The sequence below is a fragment of the Acanthaster planci genome, linkage group LG06 (assembly GCF_054643075.1).
Source record: "Acanthaster planci isolate LZ-2023a linkage group LG06, COTS_SCS, whole genome shotgun sequence".
NCBI lineage: Eukaryota > Metazoa > Echinodermata > Asteroidea > Valvatida > Acanthasteridae > Acanthaster > Acanthaster planci.
The window spans coordinates 22866048-22885980 of record NC_141782.1 but is presented as its reverse complement, the minus strand read 5'-3'; the positions used below and the strand labels follow the sequence as shown (position 1 = coordinate 22885980).

At 40.9% G+C, this 19933-nt stretch overlaps 1 protein-coding gene across 1 annotated transcript in view; it reads right to left on the bottom strand.

Annotated features, from left to right (window-relative positions):
- Positions 1 to 210: 210 nt before the first annotated feature.
- The window catches only part of LOC110980112 (glycine receptor subunit alpha-2-like), a 70057-nt gene continuing 50334 nt past the window's right edge, over positions 211 to 19933 (bottom strand). The window contains exons 5-9 of the mRNA XM_022236461.2: positions 14494 to 14576; positions 12180 to 12329; positions 9632 to 9867; positions 4959 to 5108; positions 211 to 4784 (exon numbers count right to left, since the gene is read on the bottom strand). Coding sequence (XP_022092153.1) covers positions 4413 to 4784; positions 4959 to 5108; positions 9632 to 9867; positions 12180 to 12329; positions 14494 to 14576 — 991 coding nt within the window. The 3' untranslated portion in view covers positions 211 to 4412. The remainder of the gene's footprint in view (positions 4785 to 4958; positions 5109 to 9631; positions 9868 to 12179; positions 12330 to 14493; positions 14577 to 19933) is intronic.

Here is a 19933-nt window from a genome sequence, read left to right as displayed (position 1 = left end):
TAACAAGGACAAACCTACTACGAATGGAGTTCCTCAAATAATGGGATTTCCTTACTTAACAATACAAGGTCTTAGTTTCTCCGGTAAAATATTACCCACAAATGACACAGCCAGTAATGTGTAGCCAATGCTACAGACGTTGGGTGCAAAAACGCCGTATTTGAAATTATACGAAGAAACTGCGGACAAACATCGACAAAATATCGGATGTTGCTGAACAGCAAACTGCCTCTAACCTTGAAATGCAACACCCAAAGCTCTTTTATTCACTTTAACATTTCATATTAATTAAAGCAATGCATTTACATCGAAACAAGTTCCACCATACTAGTAGGCCTACATGTACAATCATTCTAATGGATCAATTTATTGTAGAGCAATCTGCAAGGTCATTATGATCACCCAGTTTCATACAAACACTGGCATCTCCACTGAAGAATAAACCCGTTCTGAGTTTGTTTGAATAACAAGCAAAACAGGTGGAGCTGGGGCTATCAAAATACATGCGTGAGTGCATGATTGTTACTTCAGTAAATCTTGAGTAGAGTAAACTTGCCTCCCATGATCCATGGAGCTGTGTTCCACGGTTCACTTCAGCTGGCTAGTTTTATACTATAACACATGATTAAGCGCTCAATATAAAGTACACCTCATCCAAGAATTCTGGACATTTCTGCCCCCATCACACTGACAGAGACCAGGAAGACCCCCGGCTATACGTTATGAAAATTTCACTAAAACGTGGCTAGGACGGTAGGAAACTAGGAAAATTGGACGAAAAATTGTTCTTTCATGCCAGGTTGTTACTGCATTGCCGGCACGTACAGATCTTTTTCACCCACGTGACTGGATTGCACTAAATGTAAAAATTCCACCACGTGTTGACCGCCTTAGCCATAGACTTGAAATCAAGTCGGTAATTGGCTGGGTGTAGTCCACCCTCCTCGCGATGCGTACGCGATGCGGTTCGGCGAGCAATTTTATAACACGCGGGAACGGTCAGTGCAACCTTGCTCCCCAATATGCGTGTCCGACGGTGCCCAATTACGGACTTGAACAATTTGCAAGCCCTTTTGTGCACACCACATGGGCTTGCTACCAAAATTGGACAGAGCACTCTGATTGGCTAAGAATCCCGATAATATGAATATTTACTTCAGGGCGGTTTGATTGGTCAGTTGAAAGCTTATTAACAATAACCACACTCTCGTTCATTGAAGAGGGTGTTTACATTATCCTATAAAGATGATTTGCCATAAAAGCATTGATTCTCTTACCAGAAAAAGATAGTTAATAGATTTGTTCTGGAAAAATTATGTATACTTTGTCTCTAAGCGTCGAGTATTAAAAGGGATAGTATTGCAAGATATGAAAGAATCTGACACTAATCAATTGTAGAGATTCCTACAAATAAATGGATGAGTCTGTTTTGTAGCGTGAGCTACTATTGGCACTCTACATGGAAATATATGAATCACAATGTTCAGTTGTTGCAACATGCATATCCATCCGGAGTCAGGTTGATTAAGTCATTAGGCCGGCACAGGGGTCGTGGGCCGACGTGCGCCGAAACCCAGTGTACTGAACAGCCCACGAGCAGGGGAGAATCGGTGTGGCATGCTGGATTGATCAGTGGCAACAGTGAACGGGCTTCGCACTAATTGTAAAATGGTGCAGCGTATGGACGACAAACACGACCAACTAACGACTTGATTTCAAGTCTACCTTGGCCAAGGTGATTGTATATAATTCTTACGGGCAGCTTCAACCAAGTGCAAGCGCACGTGCGAACTCTGCATGCTTGATTAGTTTATCTTGGATAGGTAGATAACCATCACAACGCTATGCAGTCGTTACCATCACAACGCATCATACGTCCAGTACGATCGTGGTATCGCAGGAAAAAAGACCTGCCCGTAGGAATATATGCGATCACCGTGGCCGAGGCGGTCCACACGTGGTGGTATTGTTTACATTTGGTCACGTGGGTGAAAAAGGTCTGTGAAGTTTGCATTACGTTCTCCGCAACATTAAACTGAGGGTGAGTCCCGACTTTGCTAAGATGCAGTCGGATCGTTTCACCATGTAAAAAACGTCGATACGATTGTACTACGACATGAAGGATTCCAGCACGAAGGTACCGGTAATACGTTATTGCTGCATGTATAGCTTGTGCGGTACGCTTGCAGCAAGCTGCCGTCATGTTTTCAAGCATTTCCTTCAAATGTTGGCTGAAACAGTGCAACCCATCAGTTCTCTGGTGGGAAAGGCATAAATTTCTTCCCGATTGAACTACGCTTGTACCACGTCAATAAAAACTGGATAACGTTACGCCAAGACTATGTGTACGCCGTCTTTACCTGGGTGTTAATACGCTGTCACTGCTCAAAACTTTGGCAAAACTCCCCTCTCAATGAAGACCCCATCACGTTTCTATCAGTTCCTTCTGAGTTCTTACTAGATACTGCAGTGTTCAAAATCTAACCATTGGCCTCGCTTTCCCGATCTTTTGAGGACGCAACTTGTTTGAGCGTGATGTGGGTTTTAGAATTAAGAGCAAATAGATGTTCTGTGCGCTTTTGTCAATCATGTGTTGAATGTATCAACAACATTCCGCTAAACTGGCGTTTTTAAAAAGCACCCGATTTTTGACACCTTCGTTCCTTTGTCCAGTTATGTCCAAACTGGGCGCTACGGCTTGAAATTATATACAAGACTCGATTGACAGAGGCTGCAGCCATACAGACTCGTGTGTAATTTCAAGTCGTAGTCAAGTAATTCGAACACGGCCTTAGTACCTGTAAGTTTTGCAACAGGGTTTGAGAGAGGTGGGCCATACGGAGAGACGAATTTGGTATTATCATTTATGGTTTTGTTGCTACAAGTATTGACGGCAACTCGCTTTTGTTTAAGGTAAATGAACGCAGAAGTGTAGTGCTGATAAGTGAGTCCTCTAGAGTAGGCCATTTTGTTTTTACTACAGAATGCACCTTTACAGTTCAAGCACCTGCAACGTGAATAATTGTGGTGTTCCATAGTGTACTCCTGTTCTTACATTAAGTTTTATGTACAGCGTGGCAACCAACCTTAATATCAACGTCATTCAGGGAGGTTATATCATAAAAGGAAAAAAATCAGTTATCAATGAATTCACATCCATCTTTCCTTTCCAAATCTAACGAATGTTCTTGTAACACACCACCCTTAACTGCTAAATCTCCTTTATTAAAGCTAAACAACAGAACAATAATGCATGGTTCTCTATTAAAACGTCTCCTGTGAATTACTGTTACGTGCAGACGATTACCTCGGTCTTTGGATGAGAACGCTGCAATAAACGCGGCTCAGACATGACAATCAAGTCTGTTCGTCGGTCGATGAGTCTTATCTGTCGAGTCCGTTGTTCAACTTGTCCTGTTATCTGTATCTTATGTTTGTCCATTTACACTGTTTTTATGTATGTACAAAGAAGAATAGTGAGAATCACACAATGCTCGAGAAGCCATGCATTTGAAAATAATTTCCAGAAGAGAGACAAAAGGAATCAGGGCAGATCCAAGTTCGTTGAGGTGGTTAGGAAGTTTTGTTTGTAGAAGCAGAACTTCGTGTGGTTGTCTCCGTTGGTGAAGCTATTTAATCTTTTTGTTTTGTCCTTGATGCAAAATAAGACCCCTACACAGTTTATGCTTCTCTAGGGGTCTTCTAACCTTTAGACGTGGACCTGTAAAAAATGACAATGAGTATTTTTTTTAACCCCACCCCTCATTCCGAAATTTATATCCTTGTAAAGACACAGGCCTATGGCTTTGTTCTCCAGAGAGTGTGAGGAGTACTAACATGGTCGCTTGTGAAACGATGTTTTCAAAATACTCCCATTTCAACATGAATCACTCTCCTAAGCAGAAGTTTGTCCCTTATATGAAACACTTCAATTTGCGACGGATTCTTACGCATTAAAAATTTTGAAAAATTTCCAAAATATCAGTTTCGTGAATCCTTGTGGAGACCTATACACCTTTAGAAATTCCTTGTGGAGACCTATTCAGCCCAATTCTCCTGGGTCTCCACAAGGCACCATATTCCGAAACACTCACCCCCCCCCCACACACACACTCACCCGGACCCGCACATGGGGATAATTGCAACAATGCAGTATCAATTTATCCCTTGAAGGTGGAACACAGGCTATAAACAGACCACCTTTATTATTAGAATCGTGACATATCATGACAAAACAAAGCCGAATTAAAAAGAAAATGATATCTGAAGCTGTTTTGTAACGAGAAAACTACAAACCCTCACAACATTTTCATATGCCCCACCGCATCAGCCAGACACTAAAACTAGCTTTGATCACCTTCTCCGTGGTATTGTCCGCTAACAAAGTTCCAGTCTTTTCCTTTTTTTATGATCTAATAGTCCAGTTCAGCCACATAAATTCTGTAATAGCAGACCCAGTATGTAATGACGAAGACCACATAAGTGACTGGAAAAAATACCCTTGATAGTCTGTCTATTCGGATGGCGATCAGTTTACAACGTTTCCTCGCAGCTAACACATTCCCTTCATGCTGCAGTTTACTATACCCCACTTCCGGGTCTGAATCCTGATGGCCAGTGTAGGAGTTCTTACGGACTGTACGGTAGTTCGTCTGGTAGTTATAGCGGCTACCAAACCGGCTGTTTTGTGAGTCCGTCTCGGAGCACTGGTCACGGAATGAAGGATCTTTGTATGTGTTGCTGTAAATGTAGCTGTTAGTTTGTGGACTGTTCCCAGCGTGGTACTAAAATCAAACAGATGGAAAATTTGGTTGGCAGTGACAGTTTTAGGATAATTGCGGAATTTGAAATCATCTAAAGAAACAAACAAACAAACAAACAAACAAACAAACAAACTTAGGACTGAACATGATTGAGAAGCAATCTTTTCCATTGGTTTCGTTTATTCTATACATTACCGGTGCCGGTGATTTGAACGATTCTCTTGAAGCAGCCCATCGTATATGTTTCTCTGCTTTGTCCTTGGTCCACAAATAATGAACCACGGCGTACTCGAAAAGACTTCCGATGACAAACGACAAGCATGCATCAAACCATAAATCGATCGCCTGTAAGATAAAATGCAAAACCAAAGTGTTGGCTGAAGGTGCAGCAATCTTCAATGGCAATTTGGGGAGTACAGCGGTCCAGAAATTTGTAAAAGTTCTACTGACTGAGTGGCAGCCAAAATTTTCCCCGAAGGTTATCCCAGAGTATTCTACCTGAAAAACATGTTTTAAAGGGTTACCATCCAGGCCAGGAAACTGTTTGGAAAATGTTATTTTTTGTGGCTTGAGAAACTTTGAGACTTTTCATTTTCTGAAAGGTCTAGATGGAGTAAGCGCGTTCTGGTTCAAACTAAAACGTACAAGACGTAGTGATAAAGGTATACATGTAATAGCAAATCCTAGGTAGATGGAGAGAGAAAGATTGTTTAGGATTGCTAAAACAGTCCTATATATTTACCAAATGCAAATTACATCTGATTGTGGTAGTCTGAATTCCTATATAGAACTGTGTTTTATGATGGTTGGAGACGCGGCGCACTGCAGCCTCCAACAGCTTGTCAGAAACACACATACAGTATAAGTACGTAGACGGGCAGCTCCTATTCAAAACAACGGCGGGATACCGTAGCCGAGAAGGCACCCGACTAAATCCAAAAGCGTGCGCAAATTCACCCCTTGGTATGGGGAATTTACACACAGTTATACAAATGCAGCTATGAAGCCATTTTCCAATTGTGAAAAAAATCCTGTTTATTTAATCTGGCCCATGCAGATTCGAAACAGTGTGGTTGTAACATTGGAGATAGCAACAGATAGCTGTACAAAAGAGTAAAAGGTTCTAAGCATGCTGCATGTAAGTGCGTGCAATTCGCACTGAACGCAGTGCCATTCACCATTTGCCTACGCTTTTTAAAATCACGGTTATACGCGCAAGTCTGGTGGTCTATGTGTTTATATGTATGTGGTCAGAAAGAACTCAGGCTTCAACGCTTAGAGCGACAGGTGGGGTCCTTGTAGAAATAAATCCACCCAACAGCAACTCAACATCGGTTTATCTGAATCCGGTCTGAGTGATTTGCCCTGAAGTAGAATGTCTACTTTAGGTTAGATTCTTTACAAGGAATGAGATTTTTCTTTTCAGATGACCCAGTGTTCAGTGAGCTGCCAAAGCAAAATGTTCACGACTGTTAACTTTTCACAAGACTGAATATGCCCAACAATTCAAATCGCAAGACGTCCTACGCAGACTGCCTATGTCTTCTTTTTATCGTTTCAAAAGCTGTGTTGGTCTTTATCCTCTCGGTCTTCATGAATTCTAGAGACTATAGCAGTATGCGCTAGGTCAACAAAAATGGCAATGATTTTGCATTCGAGCCGAAAAACTACGGATCTGCATCCTGTTGTTTTATGCAAAATTGTCCGTGATTGTGATTATTTCTGTGTTATTACTAGAGGGTGTCAAAGGACTTTAATTAAGCATAATGCTTGAAATCAAATATTATTACTGGATTACACTGGCAATGATGCAAACAAACAGAAGAGGAATAGCGTTTGGTAGCATCTGGCATACTGCTTTGAGACTGACGTATCATTTCATGTCGCTAAATGGCGCTTTATAGGAACAGAAACATACATGTATATTCTACATGTTACTGAGGAACAACCTATCACAAAAGTCTGAATTCATAAGCTTCGAAACCTCCTTCATTTAGCTGCAAGGCAATGTTTTCCAGTTCGCTGTTCAAATGAATGCATGTATGTCAAACATGCGTGAGTCGCACTATAGGGCACCGGAGAATGCCTTGGCTCTTGTGTGGTTAATTTGACGGACATCCAGGAACGCCCCTCTCAGAGTAGACCAATAAATCAAGCAAATTCGTTGTGCTTACTCGTTGCATGTTAATCAGCAATAAAAGCGGAAAACAGGAAATTCTCCGCTTGTTCGCTCAATACTTGGCGCAAACACGTTTGAAATGTGAATAAAATGATGGAAGTAATGCTGCTGATCTTTTGCTTTCGAACAGCAGCCATGCTGCCAAGATTTTGAAAAGGAAATTGGAAAAGTGCGGAAGCAGTCAAACGGAATCTTACCAAACATCAAATGTTCCCTGCAAGACCTCTATCGACAGAAAGTGCATCAAATTATGAAAGTGCCATCACATCTCAGAACAGCTCAGTACAGAAGGTGTGAATGTACTTTTAGTTTAACGCACCCCGTGGTTGGTATAGCCATAAGTACAGACGAACAACAGGACAACTAGCCAAAAATTCCGTTCAGCTGGCAACTCACTGATTTGAACTCAGTCTTAAATCCAGAGTGTTAGAATTACACCAGTAGTGTCAATGAGCCAATTTAATCAATGATTTTGATGACTTTGGATGTTTTCTGCAATTAAAATGTCACATAACTTTAGTTTATGTTTTTGTCAAAATTTAAATGGGGCATTCATCGCATTTTAAAAAGTTATCCCGGATATGTACTGCAAGTTTTGTCAATTTACGCGTATTACTTCTAACTCTAAAATAATTATCCTTTTAATAATTACCGAAAGTTGGTCACTTGGGAGACATTCCCATAGGAACGTGCAAAGATTTTTAAAACTTAACCGTCCCATAATTCAATATTCCTTAATCCGATCTTAACCAAACTTTGCTTGTTTTCCTTTCCGACCCTAATTCATCATCTCTCAAAATGTGGACACTAAAACTTTTCCTCCTTTGGTAGTTGGAGCATTAGGGAAACATTGAAATATCTCCCTAATGACCGATGTCTCCCTAATGGTAAAAAATTTATCACAAAATGTCTCCCAAGTGACCTATTTGGAAATATAATATTTTATATGTACTTAAATACTAAAATAATAATGCAAAGGTAACTGGTTGGAATAAGAGAAATCCCTTCCCCGAGCCCTCTACATCTCTTTCGCCCCTACTACTTAGTCTCAGAATATGGAGAAGGTAAAAGCTGATCAGTAGATGTACGCCATGCTAAGTGCAGTTTTCACCACGCCTTTACTACAAAACTAAGATGAATGCCATTTAAGTGCCCCCGTTTCATCACTTATAGCAGATTATGACGTCAACTAAAATATAATGTGCACGAATGTCATTTATTCAGCGCAACCTTCCGACATTTTTACACTGAGCACGATGTTCAATTAAGCGTTTTCAGGGCTTATGAAGTGCCGTTTGAATGGTTTTGTTTTAATTATTTCCATTTATTTCTGATGACCAACAGCGGTTACCCACCACTTACAGGCATCCATGAGAAAAAGATAAAATCTCCGAATTAAATAATGTGCAAATAAATTATATAAATAACCATAAGAATGATAAACATTAAAACACACCCTAAACTTAGCAAAGTCTTAAAACACCAGTACGAGGCTGGGGAAGAGTGGGATATGCATGGACAGACAAACAGGGCTCCGTAGAGAAACACAAAAGGAAGGGGTGGGGGCGATAGAGAGGGAAGGAGGGAAAGGCAAAAGGATGAACAGCACATGTACATGGAACATAGGTGTGTGAACAAAGAATGGAGGCAAGGGGGACAAAACACAAGGGATAAACATTGGGGAGACCAGGGAGGGCAAAGATCAAATCAAACAGGAGTCCAAGTTGAATAGTGGAGATGTGAGGGCCAATTTAAAAAAAGGATAAAGTTGGAGTAATGGTATCACTCTAGAAAAGAATCATAGGGCTGAATAAACACAAAGTATAAAAAAACTATTATGTACATACAATCAGGTAACTCGTACATACACTCCACCATACACATCACAGTTTCAGGAATGCCATAGGCCTACAGGTATTCTCCCTCCTCGCCGAATGACTCATGAATTTCAACCCAGATTTTCTCTTCCTTTTTAATTTACTCAAAAATCTAGCAAACGGATATAATTTTTTTAAGTTAACCATTATACTAAAAAACAAATCACACTTCAAAGAGACTTCTTAACAACCGAGAACAATTTGATTGATGAAACAGAAAATCAATCTTAAGGTGCGTCATCACATGTTACGGGTTAATTCCATCAAAGACCCTTTATTAAGAAAAAAACATGGTGTGCGATTGATTGATCGTAAAATTAAACGTTTGATGTAGGCCTACAGCTTATAGCAAGAAACATAAACGTTAACTTTGTGCCTTTCATATGCAACTCTATCACAATTTAACATGGCAGTTAATTTGTTTTTCTCGTTTTTGTTTTTTGGTTGTTTGTTGGTGTGTTTGTTTGTTTGTTTTTTCTTTCATCTTTATTTCGAGAATATCAAGGTTTGATCTTTAGGTGTGGAATTCAAGGTTTCTGAATTCGTCCCAGACTGCGCAGTGTATGCCAACCGTGTCTCTATGGCAGCAGGCAGCAGTATTCGAAGTGCGAAGTGTGTATGTTGATGAAATTTTACACACCAATTGGGAAGCTAAGTTGTAACAATGGTATTGTACAGTGGTGGCACATTTTTCATCCTTCCCTAATTTGTTTGAGTAAGATAACACGATATCCGTTATGGATTTTGCAGTGCCATCTCTGTAGTTACAAAGAAATCATACAAATATCACAAAAAGAGAACTGCCAATTCACCTTGGTATAAGAAACTTTCGGCAAACCAGCAAATGCGCCGTAGCCAACAGTCGTGGTTGTCATAGTGAGAACGGTAGTCACGCCCAGCGATACTCGCGCCGCTGCTTGGCCAATATCGATCCAGAAGGACACCCACGAAATCAGCACCAGCAATGACGTAGGGATGTAGGTCTGTATGATGTAGAAGGTCAACTCGCGGACCAAGGTAAAGCTGAACTGAATGCAGGAGAAGTTCGCTGGGTAAGAGGATTAAAACAAATAAAATTTACCTCTGAGTTTTATTAAGCTAACAAAGGGATGGTATTTTGCATCCCTTTTCACCAGACGAATGGTTTTACACAGCGTACACATCAACACACCCAAATTGACCAAAGAATGGAACTTGGTCACAGTTCCAAAATGGGCATTCATTTCAATTGTCCATTGCGTAGTGGTCCGTGAAGGTAATTTTTAAAAAGTTTCAGAACAAGAAAATTTAAACAAGCCGAGATGGACACTTTTGGAGACATGCTGGCCAACCATTCAGTGCTACGTTGATGCATTCATCACTGCTTGTATTGAAGTGACAGTAGTCAGAAGCTCTTAACCTGAAAATGCTACATAATTGTAACAATAATCACGATGGTAGCAACATTTGGATGCTACATGCCTGGAAAAAGCATTCGGGTGTCAGTTCTTGTTTTCCATTGGCAATGAAGCCCCTAAAGGTAACAACACCCGTAACGATCCCGGAAATCACATGGCGTTGCGACGCGGCAAACTCGTAACTATACGCAGCCTGCACTAGTTTTAACCGTTCAATGTGCTGTGGTATATTGAACGGAATGAATATTAATAACCAGTAACTCTGAATCGATTCTTAAAAAATTTCTCTACAAAAATGGTGAGGAATATAAATTAAAAGTATTCAAACGTCAATTAAGATACGCAAAGGAGGAAAGGTTAAACACGTATAATCTACAAAAATTATTTAGCCAACTAACCCAAATGACATCGTAAATAGTGACCTTAATTAAATTATGCATATCCAATGTCCTTGACGTTATTGATTCTTGCCAGTGGCAGCATGTGTGAATTCTTAAAGCAGAGCTTTTGAGAAACTTCGTCAAATAATCCTAGGTTCAAGTGTTTGATAATGGGCCTATCTATAATGATAATGAAAAACATGAATAAGTTCCTACAATTATCTTCGAAGAAGCAAAGGATATGCGACTATTGATTTCAGAAAGGGAAAATGCCGGCCGATAAATCTAGAATATCTTAATACCCATTCCAGATCAACCCGTCAGGCAGGATTGTATGATAAAGCTCTTAAACGCAAGAAATGGTAAAGTGATAGCAATTACTAAGTTATGATTCCCTAATACAGGTCGAGTTTCCTGTAAATAGGAGACAAGCCCAGGAGCAGATTGAAATGAGAAGATCTGAATGCTGTCTTAATATCGTTATTTTGGTCTTCCAACACCTCACCATCAGCCGGTTTGTGTATCCAAAGGGGAATTGTGAGCCCTCAAGCGCTTCCAATTTAAGGAAAAAGTTATTTGGACGCTGCAAAATCTCGTGGATTTATCTGTAAACGTAGAGGGGTTGGTTTCGTTTTCTACTTAATCAAGTGTTCCCTATGCTGAGTTTATGTATTACAGATTAGATAAGAATGACATATTTGGGGCAAACTATGAGACTCCTTCAATTCAAACACATATCACCAACTTTTGAATACCCGATGATTAGCAGTACAGGGAAGGGAGGAAGAAGTTATTATTTTTTCTCGCTTCTTCGACGATTAACGGGTAATTTAACGAAAACTATTGATTTGTAGCATTTAGGATCAATGGGTGACCAATAGTTAGTCAGCTGACCAAAGCAACCAGCTGCCAGGAGATCCAAAAATCCATCTCATGTCAGGGTTCCCTCCTAATACTCAAATTTCTCTTTTATTAAGGTATCGGCCTTGTGAGTTGCGATGGGAACTTCTGATAACCTAATTATGTTCTTTGTTTCTAAAATCTCAAAATTACATACCGTTCCTCATTAATTTGGGGGCAGATGATTTCTATGGACTGACTTGAGAGGTTCCATCCAATAATTTTCTTCTGTTTACTGTACCCACTAACCGTGCATACACACAAGCTGAGATCCAGATCTTCTATTGGGGGTTCTATAGGGATGAGCTGCAGGCTTATACACCCCCACCCCCGTTTCCCAGCTGCATGCATAATGTCCATGTGCACACTTAAAACAAAGCCTTTGCACAATAAAGGGTTTTCTGAATTGTTATAATCTATCAAAATAATCGAAGACTGTTTTCTTCACAATTCCCCCGCAAAAGTAAAAGGTCCTCAAATAAGTTTATTCTTCCATAAATTTCGCAAGTGGATCCACCAAGTTACTACTTTTGTTGGCTTACAGATCTCGAGGAGCTCACACGCAGGTCATCATACAATCTCTCAGGCATGTAAAACATTTCACTTATTACCAAAGCAGATTTCAAGATTTGACATAAGTTAAAGTATGAACTTGAACCTGAATAATTCCAGATTTTTCTTACCATTTGAAGGTCCTGTCGATACACGATTCTGACATGTACCGAATGGAATGTCCGGCTGCATGGAGTATTGCGGTAGACTGATCTCAGTTGCCATGGCAACTGGATTAGGCATCTTCCATAATACGATCAGTTCATCTTCCGTGCTTTGATCTGACATTGAGGAGAACGGTTTATGATTGAGACAAATGTTTGTTGATAAAAAGAAAAACTTGCATTCATGAGTCCATACCACATTACTGCATGGCGACTCATTCATTTGCTCGTTTGTTTGGTGCTCCTCTGTGTTTGCTTTTATTGCCGTTAACAAATTGCGGTCACTATTTAAACAACATGATGCAGTGCGTCTATCATTTTAAGTTATAAATGTTGATAACATTTCTTATCAGTTTAGGAAACAGGAACATGAATATACATTTTCTTGTAGCTACAAGCGTTTATCATTTTTCCCAATTAATTATAATCGTTCTCATTAACTGTGCGCAATGGCAGTGCGCGAATGACAGAAAAATACATGCAAAATGCGGTTTTTTACGAATAGTTTTTTCCAAATAAAGAACAAAATACATGAAGTCTAAAACGGAAAAATGGAAGCAGAAAAGAATAAAGCTTGGGGCCAATACTTAACTATTTTTTAACTTCAATTCATGACCCTCACCTTGAAGCTCTGAATTTGTCTAGTTGATGCCCAGCTAGGCATAAGCCACAGGCGACAAGGCAGCACTTAACGGAATATTTCACAATAACCACGGATTGGTATGCACTTACGAAATCATTAACGTGAACATTTGACAGAGAAAGCGACAAGCTCTTTAATAAGGACATATTCATCGCAGCATCATGTCCGTTTTGTTTTTTCTCCAATTATACAGTAGACGCCTTCGTAAAGGGTGCAAGGGTCACTGTCGAATAAGCTATTAACTCCGGTTGAGAGAGTGTTTAATTCACTGCTGACGCTTTATCTTGACGTGTCATATACGCAAATTATGAGGTACTTTGACCTGCGCCCCATGTAAAACATATTTTATTCAAAATATTTGAGTGACGATGCCATTTTTCTCACTTAACTGGGCATTTAATCTTTGATAAACAGGATAACTGATATATTTTCCCTAAGAAACAAGTTTGGTGATACAGGTTTCCGTATACATGGTGTTTTGCCGGTTTGTTCCAAACTGCTTACAGTTATGTTTTACAACGGAATAAATAACGGTAGTATACATATACTTCTGCAGGATCTGTAGACACCATGGATTTTAGGAGACACTGGTGGATTTTAGGAGACACCATGGTAGTTTATTTCCATTTAGATATGGGGTTTTAAGAAGAACTAGTGAGTTTGAGAATTCGATGTTTCGATCACTATGCCCAAGTGCGCCAAACTTCTAAGATTGGGATTAATCGTCTAGTTTTGCATACCAGGTAGTAATTACTATACTGACGGTGTCCAGGTGGACTGGTGTATCCACAAATCCGTCATAAGTGAATTCACCATACAAACCTCACAAATCTTATCGCAGACTGGTCCATTTTAATCTTTATTTATGAAATACAAGTTTAAAAAGTAGTATGTGTATCCACTACAAATAATTCAACCGACGCTTATGCGATGTTTTATTTCTTTTATATACCTTTTTTCAGTTTAATGAAAAGAGACACAGCCACAGAAGTTGCATTTTGAAGACGCGAAGACTTTCACTACCACAGAAAATAGATATGTCTATCTGAGATCAATGATGCATCTGAGTGTGGAAAAAATAGTGGCAAGTAGCCCCTTAATTTTAAATGCCTCGTTTATATGCTGTCTCTCATTGTTGAAGATCTTGCGCTAGTTGTGTTGTGCTTCGAATGTATAATTAATGTGTAGGTCTATAACCGGATATGTCGTCTCGTGAGATTCGATATGAAACGGTTTCTAGGCAACGCTAAATTGCATGACAAACGCTTTCAAATTGTGCAGCTCTGAATAGTGTGTTTTGTAATTATTCCAAGATAACTGCGTTAGATGGGACATTTACGAATCCTGGCTTCTTTCATTTTTAAGACTTTACGACATACAATGCTTCACAAGTCAATAGCACATGAAGCTACGCTTTATATTGCATCTTTCTAAAATCAATTTGACCATGAATGTTGAATGGAAACATATTCTTGAAATACAGGTCCCAAAATGAAAATAACTTCCAACATAAACTATAAATTGCATCAACGATAAAGGGGTTAAGTTATAATAAACTACTGATTTGTTCCTTTTAACGTTATTGACTTTATTGACGTCACAGACGGGTGACTGAAACCTCGGCCTCTTTAAACTTACAGCTTTCGATAGCAGTCTTGCACCTCTGCTTATCCATCGGGAAAGCCTTGAAATCCATGTGGCAATACAGCACCAAACTCAATCTGCGTAAATACACAAAAACATAACTAGTCATATCGCAACAAGGAAGAACACTGTTGACGTATTTTGTTAATCACTGCAGACGTTATTGCAAGATTTTTTATAAAATAGGTGTTTTTCTCTCCATCTTGGAATGAAATACGGCAATACTATTTAATTCTCCAAGGTTTTGTCAGAATTCCGCTTGGATTCCCATAAGTGTTGTACTCAAGTCCTTTCACAAGACCCTTCATAAGTCAGTCACAAGTCTGCATAAGGTTAGTCATAAATAAAACAGTGAACAGTGACAAAGAAATGCTTTTGTCACAGCTCATTTGAATAGGTTAATTGTGCAGTGGCTTAAGACTGAAAGATTTGTGATAGACTTGTGATGGAATTACAGGGACTTGTGAAGGACTCGAATACAACACTGATTCCCAGTGCTTTTAATATGTCCTTACTGGGCTTGCTAGGTTTTTCATGTTAATTTATTATAGGTGACCTCTATTCACAGGTCATCACACAGAGCTATGAATTTTCTTAACAGACATATTAATACAGGACTATTTTGTTTGACAACACAGGCCAAGAAGCAGTAGTGTTCCCTCTTCGATTGTGGGGTGCTTACTTAACTTTCAGCCAAACCCTGTGTACTTTTGACAATTGTTTCATTGCGCCACACTACTGAGTTTATGAAGTGAATGAAGTTGAAAGTGATTTGCAACCTGGTAAAGTAAAAGTGGTAACTTGTTGTTGAGCCTGACTTCATTTTGTGTTGCAGAATTTGAGTAAAGTTTCTACAGCTGAGATACCAGAACCAAGATTGAAATGAAAAAGACTTTATTCTTGGGCATTTACTTTTTTTCGGTCCAGGTCAGACTGCTATTTGTAATTTGCAGACAATATTTTGATTGTTTGAGTAATTGGAATCTTGTTTAATTAAACCAGATTAATCTCCTTCCCTACGTCAGTCAATAATATTAATATTGTATAATTAAATTAAACCGTTGATAGTCTGGTTTTGGTTTGAGAAGAGTTTGTAGCGAACCTTGACCTATAAAGGTCACATCATCAAACGAACATTAATACAAATAACTATCCTTCCTAGCCATATTGTTTTCGTGCGTGTATTCTCCCTGGAATTTTCCTACGTCTTCAAATCCTAATTTTTGCCAGCTTCGTTTACTACACATTTGGAAAGAAACTATATAGGGAAACTGACTAGGTGCTTATAAATGATTATAAAGATGAACAAAGAAATTGAATGGAACGGGATTTGAACCTGCAACCTCTAGAACACCGTACCAGTGCTCTGCCAACTGAGCTATTCAGCCCTACGTTGGTGGCTCTTCCCGTTTGTCAATATTTCATGTTCGGGGCGCGCTAGCAAGAAGCCATACTTATTTTGTTAACTGTTCGAGGAGAATTGTTCTTCACATCGTCTGTTTTATCAACTGTGCAGTGACCGTAGTTAATATAACTGACTCTGAAAAAAGAGACTTTCTGTCGCTTGAGCGCCAATCCACGTACATGCGTGCCGGGCAAGTCGCCCCAACAGTGACTGACAGAGTCGCCCCTTTGGACGGGAGCGTATACCAGGTCACCGATTTGACCGACCACGTCGAGTTAAACTCCCTTTTGGCCTTACAGCAGGCAATAAGTGGGTGAGCGCTGATTATCAACTTATGTTGAGCAATCGACCCAACAATTGGTGACAGACGCCGAACTTTTGCACCACATTTGCTGACTTTTTGAGCCCTCACGTTACATAGCCAATTCTGCAGTAGTGTTGTATTCCCTGCCATCTGGAACCCTTCATTCACCATGGCTCAGGACGGCACTCCTGCCGCTGCTGATATGACAAATAAAGAAGATAAGCCACAGATAGCGGCCCTTGGTCTGGTTTGCCCAAGCTGAGGCCCAGTGTACACAAGCGGCTTTCCCTGCGAAGACACAAAATTTGCACACCTCTTCGCATCCGTCCAGCCTGAAATCATCCAGAAAGTGCGTGACGTGGTTATCAGCCCCCCCCCCTGGAGAACCCGTATCAAAAGCTTACGGAAGAGATGATTCGGCGCACTTCAATCTCCGAGCAAAAGTGTCTCCACATGCTCCTCACTGAGGAAGAGCTCGGTGACAAGAATCCCTCCCAGTTGCTGCGCCGTATGCGCCAGCTACTTTGTGAACGTTAAGTCGACGATGGGATTTTCAAACAGCTGTTCCTCCAACGCCTTCCGGCCAAAGTTCAACTTGTTCTCGCCTTCTCACGCGACACAGTCCCCCTTGACCTGTTAGCCACTCTTGCCGATCGTATCCTTTAAGTTTATGTTCCTCCATCCATACCAGTGATCTCGGCGAGCTTTGTGACCAAATCGCACAACTCACCATACAAATCGCCTCCATGCAGGCCCAATTCAAACGCCTGCCACGTGCCCACAGCCGTAGTTGTCCACGCAAGACCGGCAAGGAGCGCGCACAAACTCCCCCTGCTGCCGCTGCCTCCCAAACCGAGTGCGGGTATCACCGCCGCTATGGTGCTGAGGCCCTCAAGTGTGTCCCGCCATGCTCCCATGCCAGTCAGCAGAAAAACGAGCCCACCTTGCGATAGGCGCGGCACTTCCTCCTGGTACCCAACCTTGCCGCCTGTTCTTCATCTACGATCCTCACCATAAATGGAAGTTCCTAGTAGACACGGGAGCAGCTGTCAGCATTTTCCCTCCCGGTGCAGTCGAAAGAAAACATTGTCCTTCTTCACCCTGCAGGCTGCAAACGGTACTAGCATACCCACTCATGGTCAAAGATCTGTGACATTCGACATTGGCCTCAGACGTACTTGCCGTTGGATTTTCTTTCTGGTGGATACACCTACACCGATATTGGATGCCGATTTTTTAAATCACTACAATCTCGTTGTGGGTGTTTCCCGACGAAGGATTACCGACACCAGCACCACACATTCAGTTTCACGAACTGCAGGTCCAGACATGCCTGTCAGTCCAGTTTTATTTCAGCCCACCGGTGAGTCACCCTACGACTTAATCTTTGAACACTTTCCGCAACTCACTCAAGCACCAACCATAAATGCACCTGTCCGACACGACATTACCTATTGCCTCGTTACGACAGGCCCACCCCTATGACTGCCAGACCTCGACGACTTGCCCCGGGCCGCCTTGCTATTGCAAGACGAATTCAATGACATGTTTGGATTTGGGCATCATTCGACCATCTGACAGCAATTTGTCCAGTCCTCTCCATATGGTCCTCAAGAAGGCCCCGGGTGATTGATGATCGTGTGGGAACTACGGAGTCCTCAATCGTGTCACAGTTCCTGATGCTATCCCGTTGCCTAATTGCAAGACTTTGCAACCAGTCTGGCTGGTTGCTCAGTTTTCAGCAAGATCGACTTAATTGAGAGGACGTCAGTTCGAGTCTGCGCTGTTCAGCAACTTCAAACTTTTTGGCACTTCCCGCACGCGAACGACATCTTATCACCCACAATACAATGACATCGTCGAGCGTTTCCATAGACAGCTCAAAACATCACTGAAGTCCCATGTTGACCCCTCTCGGTGGACATAATACCTCCCCATCACTCTTTTGGGTATTCGCGCCACCATCAAATCTGAAATGGGATGCTCTTCAGCCGAGTTGGTTTTCGGCACTACCTTGCAACTCCCGGGTCAGTTCGTCGCCCCATCCTCCGACACCTCTCTCTTCGATCTTGGGTCATTCGCGTTCGTGGACCGCCTCAAGGATCACGTCACAACTTTCACCAGCTTCGACATGAGTCACGTCCACTGCTGCCCACTTGCCAACGGACCTTCACACGTGCACTCATGTTCATGTTCGCTTTGATGCTGTCCGCAAATCTCTTCAACCACCATACAACGGACCCTTCTCCGTCCTCAGCTGCACCGACAAGTTCTTCACCTTGTCCATCGCCAACAAGCGCGAACGGGTCAGCATTGATCGCCTCAAGGTGGCGTACGTAGATGACAAATCCGACGAGAGTACTGTCACCTGCAGTTCCTCGAATGCCCAACCCGCAATCCTCCCTCCACCTGCGAAGACGACCACATCCACACCATCACCTGCACCACCTCCTCCAACACCTTCAGCAACACCTTCATCACCTCCTGTCGCCAAGACAACCTGCTGTTGTCGTCATGAATCCTTTCCAAAACGCCACGTGCAGTCCATCAACATCGACTCGATTTCCAGCTCCTAAAACCATCATGGTTCATCCTTTTTTATGTCCTCACCATCTAGGAAAGGGCTTCTTCAACAAATAGTATCAAGAAATTGTGTAAATAGATTATAGATTGCCTCTTTTTTTTCTAGTTTCTAATCTAATCTTTCATATCTTTCCAGTCATATTTCGCCAAATTGGGGTACTTTTGACATTTTTCATACTCAATAATTTCTACAGAACAGAGCGATTGGTAAGAGAATACCCATTAAACACAGACACATAGAACATTGTCATAAATAGACTTATTTTCAATTATAGCATTGTCTTTAAGAAATCCACTGTCAAAACAAGGTGTTATACAATACAAATTCAAATTTTTATCAGTGGAACCGGTCCGGTATTTTCCAAGTTATAATTTCATCACGAAATTATCTCAGAAGTTTGATACTTGCATCATTTTAAAGACATAAATTATGGGTTTATGGTACTGGAAGTTTTAGGTGTCAAATTTGCTGGGATTGGCATGTAGTTATCCACCTTTTGCCGATTTGACTAACAGGAACATTCCATTATGTGCGATTAACCAGTTATCTTTAAAGGGCTATAATATGGCACCTGATCTTGATATTTCTGTAGGCAAGGCAGTTGATATGATAATAAGACAGGTCTGAGAGTAAAAAGATGTATTTCTTCAGTGATCTCAAAAGAACAGGTAGATACACTTCCAAAGCCTTGTACATACAGACGGCAGCTGCTGTGGAAACTGAATAGTTGAGTGCCTTGAGATAGCAGCAGTCTTTCTGCAGTGACTGCACATCATGAGGCAGCTCATGCCTGAAAAACCATGGATACAGAACAAGCTTTGAGCATGTATTTTTCTGTGATTCAAGGATTGCCTTTCATGCATAAGTTTAAGACGAGTTCTTCAAAATGCATTACAAACATTTATTCAATTTTCATTGAAGGGTATATTACAAATTGATCAAAAGATCAATTAAAGGATAGGTGTCAAAATCTTTAAAAGCAAAAGCCTGTGTATAAAGCGTGCCATGTGCAACAAAACACAGAGAAATGCAAAGAAAACCTTACGAAATATAAAACAAAATAAAATAACACCAAAAAACACAGCTAACCAAAGAACATACAAGCAATACTACAAATGTTATAAAATAAGTTGTAAATCCA